Genomic DNA, 19,857 nt, shown 5'->3' with positions numbered 1-19,857 from the left:
GCCAATATATACCAATATTTTTTATTTCTATTAGAAAAATGTTTCAGTAAAATGTTACACATTCTTGTCCATTCGCCACTTATTGCCAGTTAACATTGAGGCTTTGGGCCTCTTTTGACCTCGCTGTGAGTTTGTAAGGTCGTGACTTCTGATTAAACAAACTCGATGCCAATCAAAATGTTTGTTCTTCTTTTTCCCGAAATTAGAATCTATAAGAGAATCGATAAAGAATCGAATCGTTAAGCAATATCGATAATGGAATGGGAATTGTAAAAATCGTATCAATTCCCATCCCTACTCCAGAAGCAACCATGCAAGCCCAAACCAAAGGACTACCTCCACCATGTTTCACAGGTGGGCTTCTATATTTTGGAACATAAGCCAATCCTTTCTTTCTCCATGCTTTGGTCTTTCCATCACTTTGGTAAAGGTTATTCTTGGTCGCTTCAGTCCATAAAACTTTGCTCCTAAACTTTTGTGGCTGATCCCAGTACTTCTTTGTAAAAATCCAATCTGGCCTTACGTTTTTTGTGGTGATGAGTAGTTTTCATCTTTTGTTTGGCCTCAAAAGTCCTTCCAAGTCTTAGCTGAATAGTCGACTGTGACAATTTCATCTCCTGTCCTGTGGAGGTTGTCAGTGTTGTCAATAACTGTTTTTTGGGGAATTTCGTCACAGCTCTAACAATGTTTCTGTCATCAACTGCTGTTGTTGCCCTCGGCCGACACGTTTGATGTTTGTTGCTGATACGACCAAAAGTCTGTCTTTAGAAAAAAAAAAATAATCCAAATTTTTGTAGTGGTTATACCCAATGTTTGTGCAATAGCTCAATCCAGAGACAGCTCCCTTGTCTTCATTTTTGCTAAACAGAAAACGCCGTTTTCACGGGGGAAACCCAAAGCCGAAAACAGGAACTATTTAATGTTTCTACAAGGCAACACATAGGCAACCAGAAACATCCATCAGTCACATGATCCAAAAGGAAAAAGTACTCTTTCCTGGGTTGTTTAACCACAAAATAAAAGCTGGAGTTCTGAACTTTTACGTCAAAGTCATCTTTATATCTGAAACCCAAATGTTTCAGTATACAACAAAAACAAAAGAATTGAACTGTTCCAATACTTTTGGAGGTGACTGTATGCTCCAAGAAAAGAACATGAACAAATGCAAGGTCACGCTTGTGCAAATGTCCCCAACCAAGTGACAACAAATATGAAAAGGCACTTCTACAAAATAAAGCCATCCTTTTATAAGAATTTGCCTTGGTTGTCCCAGAAACTTACTTATAACTCTTCAGGCAAGCAGAACAAACAGAAGAGAACAGTACAAAACAAGACAAACTCAAGAAGTACACATGATCCAGGCCTACACCTAAAATGACAAATCCGAGTTGGATGGTCATGATGTCAGATGTAAAATTGTAAACAACTGCGTAAAAACTGTGTCAATTTTCAGTATGTCAATGTATGCAAAACATAAGGCACTGTAAAATCTAGAGTTAAATGTGCCCAGCCGGTCACGATTTGGCTAGAAAAGACTTCCCAGACTGTACATATACACTCATACAGTGTCTCACAAACAAGTCGAGCCAATGCTGTTAAATGCATATTTCCTGGACTTTTTATGCCTATTTAAATGGCAAACATTCATTCAAGGATGAATTGAGGTCATCTGCCTCATTGACGAACACAGACTTTTTAATCATGTCATACCATGCTAAGTGGTTGTTGATTGAGACTAGTAGTCAGGAATCTTTTTTCCTTAAGGGGCCATTTACATTTCATCAAGTCCTCTAAGTAAAAATTATTTACATTTGTGCTTACATGTGTTGGTACCCCACTGTTAACAAAAGAAATCCTACACAAAAACCACAGTGAACCAGAAATCCCTTTTAAATTTTGGTTCAACACATAAAAAAACAAACCGAAACATGAAACAGGACCCAACATAAACAATGGTACCCCTACAAAAGAAAACTGACATGACCAGATGACCAGGTTCCACAATGCGTGTAGTAAATGTACTGTTTGGTTACATGGTGGGGACCACATTAAACATTGACCTGGGAAAGTAAAATGACAATGTTATCTCGGGGGATTTGAGAAAATTATAATGTACGTCAAAGAATAAATCCAAACAACTTGCGGATAGTTGCACATATTTTTTTTTTTTTTTTTTAGAAATGTAAGTTCTATGAGATTACAGCAAATGTCCTGGCTGTGGAAAATTTATAGGGTTAGATAGACCGTCAATACGAACGGTAGCAAAAGAAGCCACAATAAACTCCAAAGAAGGCATACCAAAGGGTAATTACTGTCAAATTGAATAGTGTGTTGTTTTTTAAGCAAACTTAACTTCACATGACCAAGGACACAACTTTTGAAAATCATTTAAAAAAAAAAAATAATAATAATAATAACAGGCATGAAAATGGGTCAGGGGTTAAAAAGGTGAGAAAGGTGTGGAGGAAATATGTTCCGGCGTTCTGCCAAAATGTCCGCTGTCGGCAAAACGTCCTACATGTGGCGAATTTGACCATTTTAATTTTTCACATAAGGCTTAATATTCGAGTTAACGGGGGGTTTAATTAGTTGAAGGAGTTGATTTCAACCACCATTGACTCGCGCTAGCTTAGCCACTCCGGATCCCTGAAACTAACAAATAACTGTCAAACTGCACAGAATTTGTTCAAATCATTTCCAACGACTAATTAAACCCCGGCTAACTCAAAGATTAAGCCTAATGTAAAAAATTCTGAACTTCCTCTTTAAAATAAAGACCATTGACTATGGCCCTTAAAATGTTGTCTATAAAAGTTTTAGAGCAATAAAACAAACAACACAAATGAATAAAATGAACAGGAATCCTTCAAAGTATTTCATAATGGGTCCAAATTATTTTTCGAACAGATCATGTGACTATAGAACCTTAGAGACAGCCGTTTGCATTGCTTAGCCAAAACTACAGCTGAGGAGGCAAGATGGATATTTAGAATTTCTTTAAACCTAAGCTTTCAAAACCCTCAACAACAACTGAGCTTGAACCGAGGATTGAGCACGAGCAGTATCAAAAAGTCCTGGCTGTCGTGTTACCTGTTGTGCTGTAATTCCAAGTGGTGCTTGAATTGGATGCTTATAGCGGTGGACAGTCTTTTTGAGCCAGCGCAAAGTTTGCAGCGCACGGAGATATTTTTGTTATCTTTACTGGACAAAAGTGTGAAGTAAGGGCTGTGTTTCCAGTGTGCAAATGCAGCCGTTTGTAGTATATCTCCTGCCTATTTCATTGCATCCTGGTGAGGTAGCAAGGCTATGTTGTTTTGGCCGCAAACTCCCAGCGCTCACGCATCATGGTAATACACGTGACCCTTTTTGTTCCATCCCCGATTTAAAAATGTGACATGTGATGTCACTCCCATGACTACAGTATTCTTCATTCTACACACATTATGGGGCAATAACAAAATAGTAACGCACAGGCATCAAGGAAAGTAATTTTACTCAGATTACTGATTTAGAAAAATGAACGCGTTAGATTGTTCTTTACTGAAAGAAAGTAATCAGATTAGTTACGCATTACGATAAGGCGTTATTGACAACACTGCTTTTATATTACCGTTAAATACACAAGCTTGACGCTACCTTAACGGGAGCTATTTTTTCACCGGCCGCTCCGGCAGTGTTCAACGCAAGCTGCAACGAACGGCAGTAACTTTGTCATACCACAAAATATGAAAACGAAAACCATTACTCACTAAATTCAATATGCTGGCAAATGCATTCATCTAAAAACAACTGGGAGTGATACTTTACCTCCTCCAGCGAATGTGAATTTGTGCTTAGTACAAGATCATCTGTCGCAATTAGCGATCTTTGACGCTCTTTTTTTTTTTTTTTTCCTCCCCGCATACAAACTTGTTTCTCTCTCAGCGGCTGTGATTAACCTCAATGAAGTTGCTGTCCTAGCTAAGCCTTGCCTATCATTCGTCTTTGTAAGTTTTTAGTAACTTTGTGTATTGAATTTGAAAGGAAAATGTGTTTTGTTTTTGACGAACTTTTTCATGAAGCTAAACTGTTGAAGCTACTCACATGTGGAAAAATACGAGTGTACAACGTTTGAAATGTATTCATTTGGTATATTTCAGTTACCACGATTTGAGAGATCAATAAATTGAAGAATTTACGCCTTGCGTTTGGAGTGCTTGTTTTTGGGTTTGCTGGAATAGCGTCACTGACACACGCAGCATCAAACAGGGGAAGGGGTAAGCGCTGCCGCGCCAAGCTAATTCTGGCTGCATTTTCGACACATGAAAAATAACGAATACGTACTACTGTATGACGGAAAATTTTAGTGGTTTTGTAACCGCGACGTTTTCATAGCATGGTAATCCGTGAAGGTAACTGGCACATGCCTACAAACGACCCCCCCCCCTTTAATTTTTTTCTCCTCGGATTTCACGATTCACGTAGGTCATCCTTTTTTACTTCAAAACGGCGAATTTCGCCGAAAGGTGAGAGATTTTCATGCCTGTAATAATTAAATTAAAAAGCAAGACTGGAATTTGCCATGCGCATTTTGCCAAGACAAAAAAATTCAGGTAATGCTCAATGAACAGACAAGACATAAGTGGAAGTTTTGGGTAAAGCACATCAGCTTTACAGTGATGCAAATATACAGCACAGAAAAAACATTGTCCCCACCGTCAGAGGTGGGTAGTAATGTATTACATTTACTGTTACATTTACTTGAGTAACTTTTTGAGAAAAATGTACTTCTTCTTAGAGTAGTTGTACCACGCAATATTTTTTACTTTTATTTGAGTAGATTTGTGAAGAAACACTCCACTGCTTTGAGCTACACTATCGTCGATAATTTTTTTGTCTTTATTCTACATATTGACTTTATCTTAGTCTCACGTCTCAGTTTCACCAATGAGACGTCGGAACAATGATCACAGGACTCCATTATACCAATCAGAAATACCTTTATTTCTCTTCTAGAGGGCGCTCGTGCTCTTTGCACGGGTGATGAATCAGTGTTTTTCTGTTCACAATTTAATGATTTTTGTGACATTTTTTGGTCTAATATGGTCACATAATAAGTTATAGTATAGTATAATAGTAACAACAACACTATATAGATAATATAAGTAACATATACGAATATATATGTATAATATAAACTTGTGCTGAAAAAGAAGGGTTTTTTTTTTTTAATCAGGCATTGTAAACAGTTACTCACAATGTTATTCAATACTGGCGTATTCTTTTCAACTAATACTTTTTACACTTGTACCTGAGTAACTTTTTGGAAGTAATGCTCTTCTTACTTTAGTAATTTTTTTGGCTACTCTACCCACCTCTGCCCACAATGCATCAAAAATATCCAGTAAGAGCGAAACTGAACTATTCTAGAGTGGCTCTACATCTTCTTCTTTTCCTTTCTCCTTTTCCTTTCAGGGGTCGCCACAGCCAATAAGTCGTCTCCATCTTAACCTGTCCTCTGCATCCTCTGCTCTCACACCAACTGCCTTCATGTCCTTTTTAACTACATCCATAAACCTCCACTTTGGTCGTCCCCCAGACCTCCTGCCTGGAATAAAGAAATTCTTCATCCTTTTACCAATATACTTACAATCTCTCCTCTGGACATGCCCAAACCATCTCAGCCTGTCCTCTGACTTTATCTCCAAATCCTCTAACATGCGCTGTCCCTCGAATATGCTCATTCCTGATCCTATCCATCCCGGTCACTCCCAAAGAGAACCTCAGCATCTTCATGTCTGCCACCTCCATAAACATTGATTTAAATCCAATTGAACATCTGTGGAAGGAGCTTAAACATGCCGACTGGAGAACACCAATCAAACCTGTAACAAACCATAAACTCTCAATTGGTCGCTAGCCAATCGCAGTACGAATTACCATCCACCAATCCTGCTGGAGCGTTAGCATTTTACGTAAACGCCACAGCCCAGGCAGAAGATATGCACTCAGCATAATGAATGCACATATTCAGCTGTTCTATATCTTTTTGCACAAGTTGATCTCAAACAAGCAGCTAAATGGAAGCCTTTGGCAGCCAAATACAGTTCCTCATTTAGTTACAATTAGTATCTGAACAGTTGTCTGCCAGTCATATTTTGAAATCATGAAACCAAGATGACACCTAACAATAGCATACCGCACGAATGCTATTTTTAGACCTTGACGTCGCCATCGTAACGTGGAAGTGGGACAATATACACATGCCCTTGCATACAATCCATTATTTTTCTGCCTGTTTTCTCCGGTAATCTTTCAAAAATAAACATGCCGATCAAACACTGCTGATATGGAACTTACGGACATTACGACATATGAAGGATGTTTCTTCATACGTTTCCCGAAACCAAAAACTCGGAGGAAAAAATATGAAGAATGGATCAACTTGAACGGACGTCCGAAAGACCAGTTTAATGCCGGCCAGGTGAAGCCATTTTGATATTTTTTGCTTATTTTTTAGCTTGGCGTTTTGCAGTGCTGCTTCAGTCTGACAATTAATGACCTGAAAAAAAAAAAAAATGGTAACTGACTGCCACTGTTACCTATTCTCTTGAAAAAAAAAAAAAAAAAAAAACTTTACTAAGAGGGAAGTGTAGATAAATTATAGAATTAAGATGTGTTATTAATGAAAAAATTAAAAGTGTTTGTTGGCTATCAACGAGTAGCATTTGCGATCGCTACATAAAAATAGCAATGTAAATTGCCCCCAAGAACGGTCAGAGACGTACGACAACCAGAGGATATAATACATAAGAAAGACAGGGCATATGGTGGCAAAGGATAGATTAGGAGAATGTCATTGTCAGTGGCGTAATAAAAACGTTTTGATAAAAAAGCTAAAGCTAAGCTTTGGTCAGCTCTTTTTCCCCATCTTTTTCTGCCCTTGACACTCAAGCCATCTCATTACCTGAAGATTTGTATGTTGTTCCACATGTTTACCAGCCAGGGACATCACTTCCGGACAGAATTGGTAGGTTTAGCTCAGTAAACATTTCGTTCGTGAACTATTTCCATTCATTTACTATTGGGGACAAACGGGAGGTTGACCCGCCTATCCACAATTGCTAACGTCATGAATATTAATGAGCAAAAATGACGTGTTGCTTGCGGTACGCCATTGATCAACAGGGCAACACAACCGTGAGGCTTCAAAAAGGATGTTCTCAGAGGAAGTTTACAGTGTCATCAACAGGTTAGCTACAGAGACTGGAAGTTTCAGAAGAAAGCATGAAAGCGGACGTGCTCAGAAATGGATTGATACCTTATGGATTTGTGCATGAAAAAGTTTTGAAAATTAAATTCAACTATATGACTCAACTGAAATTCTACCCAAAATCTGATGACATGTAAGAACATATACCTTTGGTCAAATTTTGTTCGGTGATCTGCTGTGGAATATTTGTAACATAAAATATTTTTGTTCAAGAAATGTATGGAAACACTTTGGTGTTATGTAAGTTAAATTTAATTGGCTTGAAAATCAATTTACTCAATACTTTATAGACATATCTTTTTTCCAAACTAAATGCAATTATTATTTTCCATTTTTGACAAAAGGTAAATAAACCTCCAACTGAGGTTTAATCCTTAAAAGAGCAATTCCTTTTTTAAGAACACTTCTATGCGTTTCTGTACCAATCTCTTTGTACCTCTGTTGTCAGTATCACCACAGGTGCCTTGGAAAAAGCGCCATTTCACCCTCAAAAGTTTATATTTTTTTCATTAAACATAGTAATTGTATTAACTAGATGTTACACTATTACAAATACATGTTTCAAACTCCCTCAATTTAATTAAAGAACTACAAGCAGGCAATGTGCATATTAACATACATGTGGGAGAATAGTAATGTTGTGGACTATTTTGACTTACTGTGTGCCTTAAAATATATTAAAACAGACAGTACGTATTATTCTGTACCAAGCCACGGTTTGATTTAGACATGTGCCGATTACCGGTTTCCAGGTATACCCTGGTATGAAAACACCAAGGTTTCAAAACCCCCCAAATTTTCCGTTATAGCGTATAAGGTATTAGGTATTTTTTATGTCCCAAAAATGCATGGAGAAATCCCTCGCTTGCAGCTGCATGGCTCAACCCTCCCCCACCAGTTGTTGCTCATTGACAGTTAGTCAGCTGTGCTACACGATGGCTGGAGGAGGTGAAACTCGAACTTTTTCCCCCATCGAAGAAAACAAAATCGCTGCCATTGGCATACGTAGGCTACAGAAAAGTTAAAAACGGCTGCCGCTTACAGGAGGGCAAACCGATATGTAAAACATGTTTGCGGAGGGTGGCTGCCGAGGAGGCAATACCTCCAATAAGACTTTGCATTTATACAAAATTAAACGTTAGCAAATACCACAATGAACGTTTCCCACCAGCTAAGAGAGTTAACTTCAGCGTGTTTAGTGTGTCTCGCGGTCGTAAAACATGTTTTTTTTTCTGTCTGGCAACTGTCTGTGTTGAGAAAGAGAGTGTATAATGTAAACATGATACGAGTCATTTACACATGCTTTTTACGGTAAATAATTCCATTATTTTTGTTCTAATGATAATAATGTTGAGCAGTGGGTTTAGGCTTACCGAAAGGACTGCATTTACTTTATTTTGTATATATATATTAACCCAGATCAAACTAACACATTTTAGAGCTGTAATTGCAATATCGTGATACCGTGAAATTTTGGCTTAAGGTTATCATACCGTCAGAATATCATACCGGGGTATGCCTAGTTTGGTTATGTCCTGTTTGTATAAGCGAAAACGCTTGTCTATGTGTAGTTAGATTTCAGAGTTTTAACATTCTGCTGCTTTTCCATGACGACAACATATGGCACTTTATAGTGTAATATTAACTCATTCAATATCGTTCACCGCAATAGACATCAACTCCATTTTAACTGGGATGCCTGCTATTCAATGAACATATTTAACCACCATTGCTGACAGTCCTCCTTGTCAAGATGGATTGTACGTATATTGCTGTCAATGGCAACCAATGAGTTAAGGCCATTCGATAATAGTAGGTTTGTTGTTGTTGCCAATGGGTTAATTGGGTCCACCTGAAAATATGTTACTGGTTATTTGAGGTTCATTTCAAAGTTTGCCCAAAAAGCTGAAGGTCCTTTGCTTCTTTAAGGTAGTTGCCTTAAACCTTACAGCAGCCAAACTGAAGCTTCTCTCCCCGAGGCACTGACCACTGGAGCGGGTAAGCAGCGCTGTACACCGGCTCACAAACCTGCCGTACGTGTGCCATTCCTGACGAACCGAGCCGCGTACCTCAACACTAGTTCCCAGACAGTTAGAATTTAAAAAGTGGCAAGATATAATCTCCAGAGCTGCTGTGTTCGCTTTTGTCGACTTTTTTCTTTTGTGTAAATGCGACGGCAGCGTCACATCAGCTGACCGTAACCCGAGCACATGCTCACTTTGGAGGCATTTCAAGTCGGTATCCCCTATCGCCTTCGTCGAATGCAAACGGGGACACGCTGTAAAACTAAAAATACCTGTCTACGACTATATTTGGCTTGGCTGGGTCACAATTGCGCCGCTGAAATAGTAGGGCCCGCCCCGGCACAATGAATGGACTCCTTTTCAACCTCCAGCCTCCGTCTGCCAGGTGCTAAAATTAGCAACAAAGCTTGCGTCAATCACGAGCCTCAGTGCGTCAAGGCTTTCCCCGCCCACTGATGCTCGTCATTGGCCAGAATTAGCATGTTGTCAGAAAAATACGCGCCTCGTGATTGGCTGCTGAGATATTTTTTTCTTCACCGTGGGCTTCAGAGCAACATTTTTAATTTACTGTTTATCATTTTCTAATGCCTGCTAAACGTATTGCCTAGAGTACCGTATCTCCGTTAGAAAAAAGATCCCCCACAATTGTACAGGTTAAAAAGTGCTATATGGATTTTTTTACTTTTCTATACTTGCTTATGCATGCTAATTGAGACAGCCCCAAAAAGCCCTTTTATTGCCTTCAATAGAGAGTGTTGAATACTGGGTGAACGCGCGCCTGCGCGTCAACGGGCGTTTCTGCCACAGCAGCGCTGTTTCACCAAGCCACCCTTTAGTCTCCACTTGGCAAAAACGCTTTTCTAAACCACTTAAGACTTGCAACAAAGTGTAAACAATCATGTTTGCTGTTTTCACGTCTTTGATGCTGATTTGATGGGCCAAACGCTCGTTGCTTCGTGCTCATATATGGCAGTCTGTAGCACCTTTAATTTTAATTGAGTGATACTTTTTCGCATTTGTCACTTGTTTTTTTGTTTTTGCTTCCAATGTTTTTGCTTCCAAAGAAGCACGTGTCCAGATGAATGAATGATCTGCCTGAATTTGGTTGGAGATACTTCCACCGGTGATACCAGTTGCATCCATGCACATCTTCCAAAATATGTTATGTATTGGAAAAAGTGCTTAACGTCCATGAGACAAGCACTAATATATGAAAGAATCATTTACATATGTTCCAAATGATTTTTATTAGAAAAAAAAGTTTACAGAACTTAAACCTATTTCAACTGAATTTTCAAGTTTTGATCGAAAATTTAAAGTCAAATTAACCAAAAACTCAAAATTTTAAGTGAACTAGACTTATATTAAGTAAATTGAGCTCAATTTAAGTAAATGCAATGTGAATCGAAAAATTTAAGTACACTGGACCGCCATTAAGCAGTGTGATATCAAAAATTTTAGGTAAACCCAATTTAAGTTTAAGTACATATATAATAGGTTGAATCCAAGTAGGATTCACACCTTGTTTGTCTCAGTGTGTAGATGAATGAGCTAAACAGCCTTGCTGAATTTACCAGCGGACTATTTTGAAGGCATCGGAAGTGAGGGTAGGCCTAAGTTCACAATGTAACATTTCTAATTCAGTTTAGTTTAGTTTTTTTTCACAAGTCTAATTTTTGCTTGTAAACTTAATGATTCAATTTAATACAGTTATTTTTATTATTATTTATGTATTTATCATTAATTACTACAGCAGTATCATAAGACTGTCATGAGACCAAATGAACCACCGTGATGCTTTGAACCAATTCGCTGCAAAGCTTCATTGCTTCAAGAAGCCTCATTTGGCCATCACTGCTCCCTTGGGGGAGACAGTCAACCTCTGCTGCCATCTGCTGTCAACACTGTTGTCTGCTTTTAACACTGTTGTCATCCAACATGCCTCCTAGCATGCATTGCAGCATTACAGGTGTAAATAAAAATCAAAATTCATGTTCTGTGCTGATTATTTCTCCAGGTATTCTTCCAGTTGTTTCATTAGTTGCTAGTTGTGGTATTTTGTAACATTTTATTTGACAGTGGTGCCATGTGACTGTCATAAGACGATCTTAATTATGACATGACAATGTTATGAGTATTAACGAATGCTTATAACAAATGTCATTTAGTGTTATCCGGCAAATTATCACACTTTTGAATGGATGTAAAAGATCCGAGCTGGACATAAATGGAGTTAGTGACATAATTTGCCGGGTGCATTCAGTCACGCCCATGATAGTGTAATGTCATTAATATGAAGGTCTTATTACACCACTGTCAAATAAAGTGTTACCTATGAACCTAAGTAAATCAACAAATAAGCGCACTGGAATATAAGGCACAGGATTGAAAATAACGGGAAAAAGTAGCGGCTTATTTAATTTTTTTTTTTTTTTTTTTTTTTTTAATAACGATCAGGCGTCCACATAGGTAAATGGACATCACTTTTTGGATCATGTAGGGCACACTTGTATACCAAAGGTTAATACTGTGGACTACATGACCCAAAATATATGGACTTCAGGTCTTTATTGTTTTTTTTTTTGTTTTTTTTTTTTAATAAATCAATAAAATGTTAAAATAAATAACCCTAAATCAATCAAATTAAAATGAATTAAATTAAAAATACACTCTGGTCATTGCTGACAATAACACTCTAGGGCAGGCATGTCCAAAGTCCGGCCCTGGGGCCAAATGCGGCCCGTGGTCAAATTTCATCCGGCCCGCAACTTCTGTCATAAAATCAATAACGTCTGGCCCGCACACAGACTAAATAAATTGGTCAGCAGTGCTGCTACCAGCATATGAAGTAGCTTACACACTAAATGCTGCTCCTCATTTACCCACTAAAAGGCAGCAGCAATCTAAGCAACATTAACCCGTGTGACCCTTTACTTCCAATTTTCTAAAATGGCGACAATTAACAAAAAAAAAAAAGAACGTTGACTGCGATGGTAGATAGATGGTAATTGGACTACTTCTTCACTAAAATACGCAACAACTGTGTCCGCCTTATTTGCAAAGAGACAGTCGCAGTTGAGTTAAACGTGAGGCGATATTACCAAACAAGACACGCTGACATGTACGAAAAGATTATAGGGAAGATAGGCAGCGAGAAATTGAAGCAACTTGAAGCTAGTTTAATTTCACAGCAGCAGTATTTCGCAAGAGCCCAAGAGTAGAAAGAGAACGCCACAAAGGCGAGTTGCGAGATTGTTGAAATTATTAATTATAAAATAATAATAAAGCGAATGTGACACACAGAATGGCTTGCTAAAATTTGCTAAAATATATTGTTCTATGTAAAGGACGTCAACCAAGGTCGGCCCCCCACATTTTTGCCACACCAAATCTGGCCCCCTTTGCAAAAAGTTTGGACACCCCTGCTCTAGGTTTTTTTTTTAATTTAATTTTTTTTTTTTTTTTTGTCTAAACTCGCCCTACCACCCACCAACAAGGGAGTCCCTGATATGCAACCATCAAACCAACATGAGTTGGGCTCTCTCGCTCAATCTCGCTCTGCTCCTGTGTTTGTGTGTCTGCTCAACTCAGAGAGAGAGGGAAAGAGAGAGAGAGAGTTTTACATGGAGTGACGTCACCTATCCCATGGCGTCACATTGACGTAGCGCATACCAAGCGCTCTAGTGGAGGCAGAGCCCACATAAATGCACTATTAGACTTTCTTCCCTCAGACGGCGCGCATAAACAAAGTGCACACTTTGCAAAGTGGCGCTCATGAGCGAACGGGCACAGAAACTCCTTCTATCAATCAGGGTTTTTTTTATTTTTCATTTTTTAAGTCACAGACTACTTTTGACACAACGTTAAAAAAGGAAACTTTTGGCGCGGTTTTTCCCCCCACTGTCCATCATTTTTGTTTACATTTTCGACTTTTTGGTGATTGTTTTGGATGGGGAAAGGATATTTGATGCGAGCTTGTCATCACAAGTAAAGACGGAACCGCCACAGCAAAGCAGTAAGTAAATTATCAGAGGACAGATTGTTAGAAATTACATACACACATACCTATAGCATTACAATAGACTTATACGAAGGTTTAAGCGGCGATCCCGACGCTCGCGTTGAGTGCGTGGAAACGTGTTGATAAATCAGGCTCGCCTCTGTGACAAGCTCCATTCCGTTTTTTTTTTTTTTTTTTTTATACTGCAGATCCTCTCTGGTTGTCATGGGAATGAGATGCCTCACAGAGGAAGACTTTAGGAAAAAATACTTTCCACATTGGTCAAAGAAAACATGCCGCATTTCGTATTTAACATAATAATAATAATAATAATTTGTAGTCATCTTTTTAAGTCCACATCAGAGTTGCAACAGAAGTATCATACCAGATCTTAATTTGAAATTCTTCATGAAAAAGTTGACCCAAAGTGCTCTAACAATACGTGTGAGAGAATATCCACTTAACTTTCTACACTTTTAATGTATGTTTTTGCTGGGGATACGACGATATGCGGCTTAATTGGCGCGACGGGGAATCCAGCTACACCGGGGGGTTACCGGCGCTCCCGGTGCGTGTTTTGCGGCTTATGAGCAACTCTCTTGGTTACCGATGCGCGCTCAAAGAACAGCTCTTCACACATCGCGTCAAACTAAAGTGAATGTTTATCTGTTATCTAATCCTATAAGAATATGGTATTTAAAAAGTATAGTGGAAAATATGTACATGACCATTTTTCCAATCCCCCCCACCCCCCCAAAAAAACTTTCAAGTATTTATTTTATTCAGTGCAAAATCATTGTTTTATTAGTTACTTGTCAGTGTTTCTAAGCATAAAACAAGTGTCTAATTTGATCTACTAAGACTATATTACTACTTTTGGTACTTGGCAAATCCACAAATAAGCTTTTTGATTAACTTGAGTAAATTCAACCTTCAAAGAAAAAATTAATTAACCATTATTAAGATTTAAAGGCTTCCGAGAGAAGGTTGGAGTTCCACAAAGCAGATTAACATATTACTTTCATTGTGCTTGAAGACTCAAAATGTCCAATTTGGGGCTTGTTAAGTGTCATGGGCGTCAGTAATACAATATGTTGTAGTTAAACAGCTCAAATACGACAGAATGTGGGCAAAATTGGGATGATCCAGAGCGTTGTGACGGAAGGGGGGCGCTCTAAACCTTGAAATCTCCCGTCTGCCGTGCGTCCGGTTGCAGTGAGAGGTGGCCGGAGGCGCACGGTGCACCGGGGTTCCTTCTTGTCCTCCTCCTTCTTCCTCTTCTTCTTTTGCATGCATGCTTGCGTGGGTGGGTTGCGTTTGGTCATGCTGTTGGACGAACCCCCAGCAGACCAAGACGGGTGTGATCAGAAGCGATCGCCCACAGCCTCTTGCACCCTCCGCTGCTTTACAGAAAAGTGCTCACGTCTTGGTTTGTGAAGGTCTCTCTTTGTCACATTAGGCGTTTGAATATACACTGAAAGTTTGTGCACATGTACTTGCTGAGTGGCACACGCTTTATTGGTCTAATATTGATATACGAACGATATCTCTTGATAAATCAGAATGCTGTTTAGTCTTAGTTTTGGTGTCATGCGTAAATGTCATGTTTAGTGTTTTAATCTCAATAGATCTAAATAAGTTGATAGATCTTAAGGTAAGGAAAGTTGTACATATTTGGGCTTTAGATGCTTAAAGAATGTAATAAACAAATTTCCATTATGGTTTGATTCAAGCATCAGCAATCTCTTCACCAGACACAGGTTCGGAAAAGGGCCCCCAGGCGAGCACTCAGTCCCGGCGATTGGAGCTTTTCTGTGCGAAAGCCGAAGAACCCTGCCCGCTTCGAGAGCACCGACCCGCCCGGGGCCAAGCCACCTCACACACCCGGACACTCAGCACCATTCAGCGCGAAGCTCTCACACCAGGTACACCCCATAAATGTTTTCCCTTTCTTTCTCTCTTTCTTTCTTTCTTTCTCTCTTTCTTTCTTTCTTTCTTTCTTTCTTTCTTTCTTTCTTTCTTTCATAAAATAATAACATGGCAGGGGGCTGACAATTTGATTTTGAAAAGCTGATTTGTCTTTTTGGCGGGTTTGTAGAAATGTAAGCGGTGCATGTGTGTGTTTGCAGAAAGTGCAGTGATTTGACATTTGTCTTATTAGACAAACATATACGATAAATATCATATCATAAATGTCTAGACAAATTATATACAGTAAGTGTGTCATTTAATTATGACTATAGCTTTTTCTTCGCCTATTCACTATGCTTCATTATTCCATTTGTAACAATGAACTCTAAGTTATCTTTTTTACGATCACTGACAGCGTGTCTGCTTTTCTGTTTGTGTTTGATGCAATTCAACTGCAAACAACACCCCTAAAAATATCACCATAATGTTTGTTTGTTTTTTATTATTGATTTGTGCAACCTCCATTTTTTTATTTGTTAGATCTATGGCATTCTGACAATGAACAAGCGCACTCAGTTATTGGAACAGCTGCAGTTTGTCCAGTTGAAATGCGCACCTCGAGGTTAGCGACTGTCTCCCTTCACCTCGCTGCGTACTGCTGCACAACTTGTATGTTTGACTCTGCTTGGGTTGCCTGTCCCTCTTGCTTGCACAAACAGACCCTTTTTTAGGATGTGCTTTTGCACTACAAAGCCTATCCTTGCATTGTGTGGGAGTGGGTGTTTCCATTGAAAGACTCCATATTAAAGGCCAAACCAGAATAAAGTAGTTTTACTGGTTCTCTCCTCAGGAGATGCTGGTGAATGTTTTTGGCAGGAATTACTGTACACGGGTTTATGTTGACATCCTTAACATCACACACTTTAGCAGGAATGCGTTAGTGTTATTTGCATACAGACTGACAGCCACGCACACGCATAGTTAGGTCACAACTTAGAGATTTGGCACTCTTCACCTGAGGCTATGAATGCAGTTTAAAGTCGGATAACATGTTTTTGTTTGTTGATGCCGCTTCCTTAATTCTTTCATCTTGAGTTCATAAAGCGATCCGACACAACAGGTGCGACACAGATGCACATTCACACACACAAAACGGTCCACCTGAGGCTCGACTTGCTGATGCGAGAGTCACAGTACATCACCACTGGGCCGTTTCCATTTGGTCTCATATATTCTGCCCCCCAAAACATTGCATGGTAGTAGGCTACCTGAATGGTGTATGATTTCTGTGAATTTTTACCTAAACATTTGAAATAAGATGTCAAACTGTACATTGGCATTGTAGTTATACACATATACAGCTTTGATTTTGTTGCCAGTAAAGAGTATTGAATACAATTTGCTTATTTAGTGTTCCATTCTATTAGACTGACGTTTTTATGACATTTTCATGACAGGTTTTTCTTGAAAATGTTTGCCGAATTTCGAAAGTTTATGACCACAGAAGTTCTATTGTTCATCTTTTGCTCTATCTTGTTGTGACTTGAGATGTCATCTGTAGTATTATTTGATATAAAGAAGAAGAAGGGGTGACTTCAGCAAACTAGAAAGATTTTTTTGCCAATATTGATAAACCTTCTAAATTAGGTTTACGTATGTGGCGTTGTGTTTGTACATGTGTGTATGCGCGCCCGGGTGTGTGTGGTTCATACTGTTTTTTTTTTAAGGCCCCACAGGAACGCTGCCCTTCAGGAATTATGTCATTGTCTAAAAAAGATTCAAAATGTTGTTGTTCATTGGGCGTCTACACCTTTCAAAATCAAACTCCGTACTTTTTGTGCCTTTTAATAAACGTGTGACCTTTAAACGCCCTTTAAAACCCCTGGTCCAAATATGTGTAAGTGGATGGAAGTATCTGTGAGTTTTTTTTACCCACACCCGGGCTGATATATCCCGTATTTGACTGGACAAACATGACAGGAGCTATTACGGCACACAGTGCGCATGAGGGTGTCAATGGTAGAGTGGTTGTGTTGACAGTTGCACGCTTCTATACACACACGCGCGCGCACACGTGCAGGTGCATGACGTAAAGAGGTTTGATAAGAATATACACTAAACACACAAATCATGTGTGGCTGTGTCCAGATCAAATTAGAAGGAAGTCATAGCGACTGGCGTCTGCTGCATTTAGGTGCGCGTGCATGTGTGTGCTGTGCAAGCATTCAGAACCACTATGGGGTTCAATAAATACTTCACTTCATCTGCTTTAGCATCTGACTAACCTACAGTATGTACTGGGGTCATAAATCTTCTTGGGTCTTTTGCAATAGTTTCTGTAAATTGATTAACTTTTGACGGCCATTCCGAAAGTGCAACTATTTATGCTATGGAGACTGGAACAAAAAAGATGAGTTCACATTTTTTATATGAAGCCCTGTGTTATCACACGTACCTGCGGTAGGTCAAATCTGTAATATGGAGAGCCTATAAAAAGCATTTAAATTAGGAAAACAAACCAAAAAAATATATTTACCTCTCGAACACAATTTAAAATACTTATTAAAACTGCTTTTTAAACATTTTTCTAAGGCCAGCTGCTCACAGAGCAACATAACCGAGTGAAGATGTGTGTCACCTCAATGTCATGTATGCAACAGCCAATCGTTAATGCCATTTTGTATCACATGTTTTCAGGAATCTAAAAAGGTTTTCGGGGAAAGTGTTAGATCCATCTGTTCAACGCAATGCAGTACAGTATGGAGCGTTGTGTTTTACTAAACTATGTCCATAATTTCATAAATGCCTGTAGCTACAGCGCAAAGTGTAGTCTCTGTCTGTGAAATACATGAATAGTGAAGTCATTGCTAAAGGTCTGTACATTATCAACACTTTCTCCTGAATTTATCGCTTGTTTCCGCTCCTTTTTTTTTTTTTAATCATGATATACTGGTGAAAAAGCAGCTTTCTTGATATCCACACCCTTTTGCTCGTGGTTCTTAATAAAATAATATAGTCCAAAAAATGTTTTTCCTGATGAGAAGACCAAGAGTCACAGTTCTTGAGTTACAGGGAGCTATTGGCTATTCTATACGTTCAAGAGTCACGTTGCGTGCAGGTATTAGGTGCCGTATAAATCTCTTTGTTCCTGTCCATCCAGTTTATCCGTGTTCTGTTGTCTCGCTTGGTGTGCGGTGAAACCATAAAGCCTGTTAGCAGATTCTTGCTTGCACACTTCTACAAATCAAAGGCAAAAGGTGCTTGTTTCAAGCTTTTCATTTGTCGCTCAGTATAAATTTAGTGTAAAAATGACACATTAAATAAAAGAGAATTGCACATTGCATATTAAATTGTCAAATGTCCATTATAGCACATTCAAAGTGTCCAACTCTAAATTCAGACTTGCCTACATATTGTACTGGAAAAATCCAATAAATAAAGCATTAGTTTCAAATCCACTATATAACTGAGGCACCAACGCCAACCCGTGATTAACACTGCAACAATTCTGACAACTGTCTGTTCCAATTGAGTTGTCTTTTTATTGTTTATCCCCATGTGTGCATGTACTTCTCACAGCTCTCGGCGCCACTTTGCTGTGCTGCATCAATTCTTGTTCAAGTCCTCCTCCTCTCTTCAAACGAGTAATTAACGAGCGTGCCATCACATCCTCCTCCCTGACTAATGCTACGCCCAATATTTTATTACAGCTTTTTTAATGACATGGTTCGGGTTATACCTGATGTCTTTTAATTTTTCGCGTGTGCCTTGTTTCCTCATCAGACATGCCCTGCGTGCAGGCTCAGTACGGGCCCACCCCTCCAGGCTCGGCCTACTCCAGTCAGTCCTTCGGCTACCAAGGCGATAGCTACGCCTCTGACCTCATGACCTCCGACTACACCAAGCTGGACCTGGGCGGAGGCGAGATCTCAGCTGCGGCCGCCACCACCTCCCTGCCCAGCTTCAATGTGTTCGTAGAGGGGGGATACGAGCCCAAGTCGTCCTGCCTGTACCAGATGCCCACGCACAGGCCGGCTATTAAGAAGGAGGAGGACAGCTACCCGACTGCTCCGCAACTGGAGGCCTTGTCCTCCTCTGCCATGTACTTTAAACAGTCTCCCCCCTCCACACCCACCACCCCTTCCTTGCCCCCACAGCCCGGCACTTCTTTCCTGTGGGAGGAGCACTCTCTGGTCCCTCCGTCGCACCCCCACTCCATGGGTTCCAACCTGGACGCAGGTTCCCACAAATCGCCCCGCTTTCCGCACTTCTACCAGCACTCGCCGCCCCACAGCGGTGGCAGCGTGGGGGGCTATGAGAGTCTTGGAGGAGGTCTGGTCCGTACGTCATCCTCCTCTTCATCTTCATCCTCCTCGGTCTCTCATGCTCATGGCCCGCCGCTGGAGCAACAGCCCATGTACCAGCTGCATCGCGGGGCTGGTGGAGCCAGCCTCGCGTTCCGCTCTCTGGCACTTGGCCCCTGCGGTCCCTTGCTCGGGGAAAGCCTGCCCTCGCCCCCGCCGCGTGGCCCCCAAGGAGAGGGCACCTGCGCTGTGTGTGGGGATAACGCGGCCTGCCAGCACTACGGCGTCCGCACGTGTGAGGGCTGTAAAGGCTTCTTCAAGGTAATAAAATTTTTTTTTTAAAAAACTAAAACAACACTCTCACAA

General features: G+C 39.9%; 1 protein-coding gene across 2 annotated transcripts in view; it reads left to right on the top strand.

Moving 5' to 3' along the window:
- The first annotated feature begins 9,099 nt into the window (after positions 1-9,099).
- The window catches only part of nr4a3 (nuclear receptor subfamily 4, group A, member 3), a 37,032-nt gene continuing 26,274 nt past the window's right edge, over positions 9,100-19,857 (top strand). Inside the window, exons 1-3 of one of the 2 annotated variants that reach the window (XM_057834391.1) lie at positions 9,100-9,250; positions 15,031-15,201; positions 18,971-19,812. In XM_057834391.1, coding sequence (XP_057690374.1) covers positions 18,973-19,812 — 840 coding nt within the window. In that variant the 5' untranslated portion in view covers positions 9,100-9,250; positions 15,031-15,201; positions 18,971-18,972. Of the gene's footprint in view, positions 9,251-13,151; positions 13,292-15,030; positions 15,202-18,970; positions 19,813-19,857 lie in introns of those variants that run through there. The other variant, XM_057834392.1, reaches the window with a different exon arrangement.

This window comes from Corythoichthys intestinalis, chromosome 4 (genome assembly GCF_030265065.1).
Source record: "Corythoichthys intestinalis isolate RoL2023-P3 chromosome 4, ASM3026506v1, whole genome shotgun sequence".
NCBI classification, from domain to species: domain Eukaryota; kingdom Metazoa; phylum Chordata; class Actinopteri; order Syngnathiformes; family Syngnathidae; genus Corythoichthys; species Corythoichthys intestinalis.
This window is presented reverse-complemented; position numbering and strand designations above follow the sequence as displayed.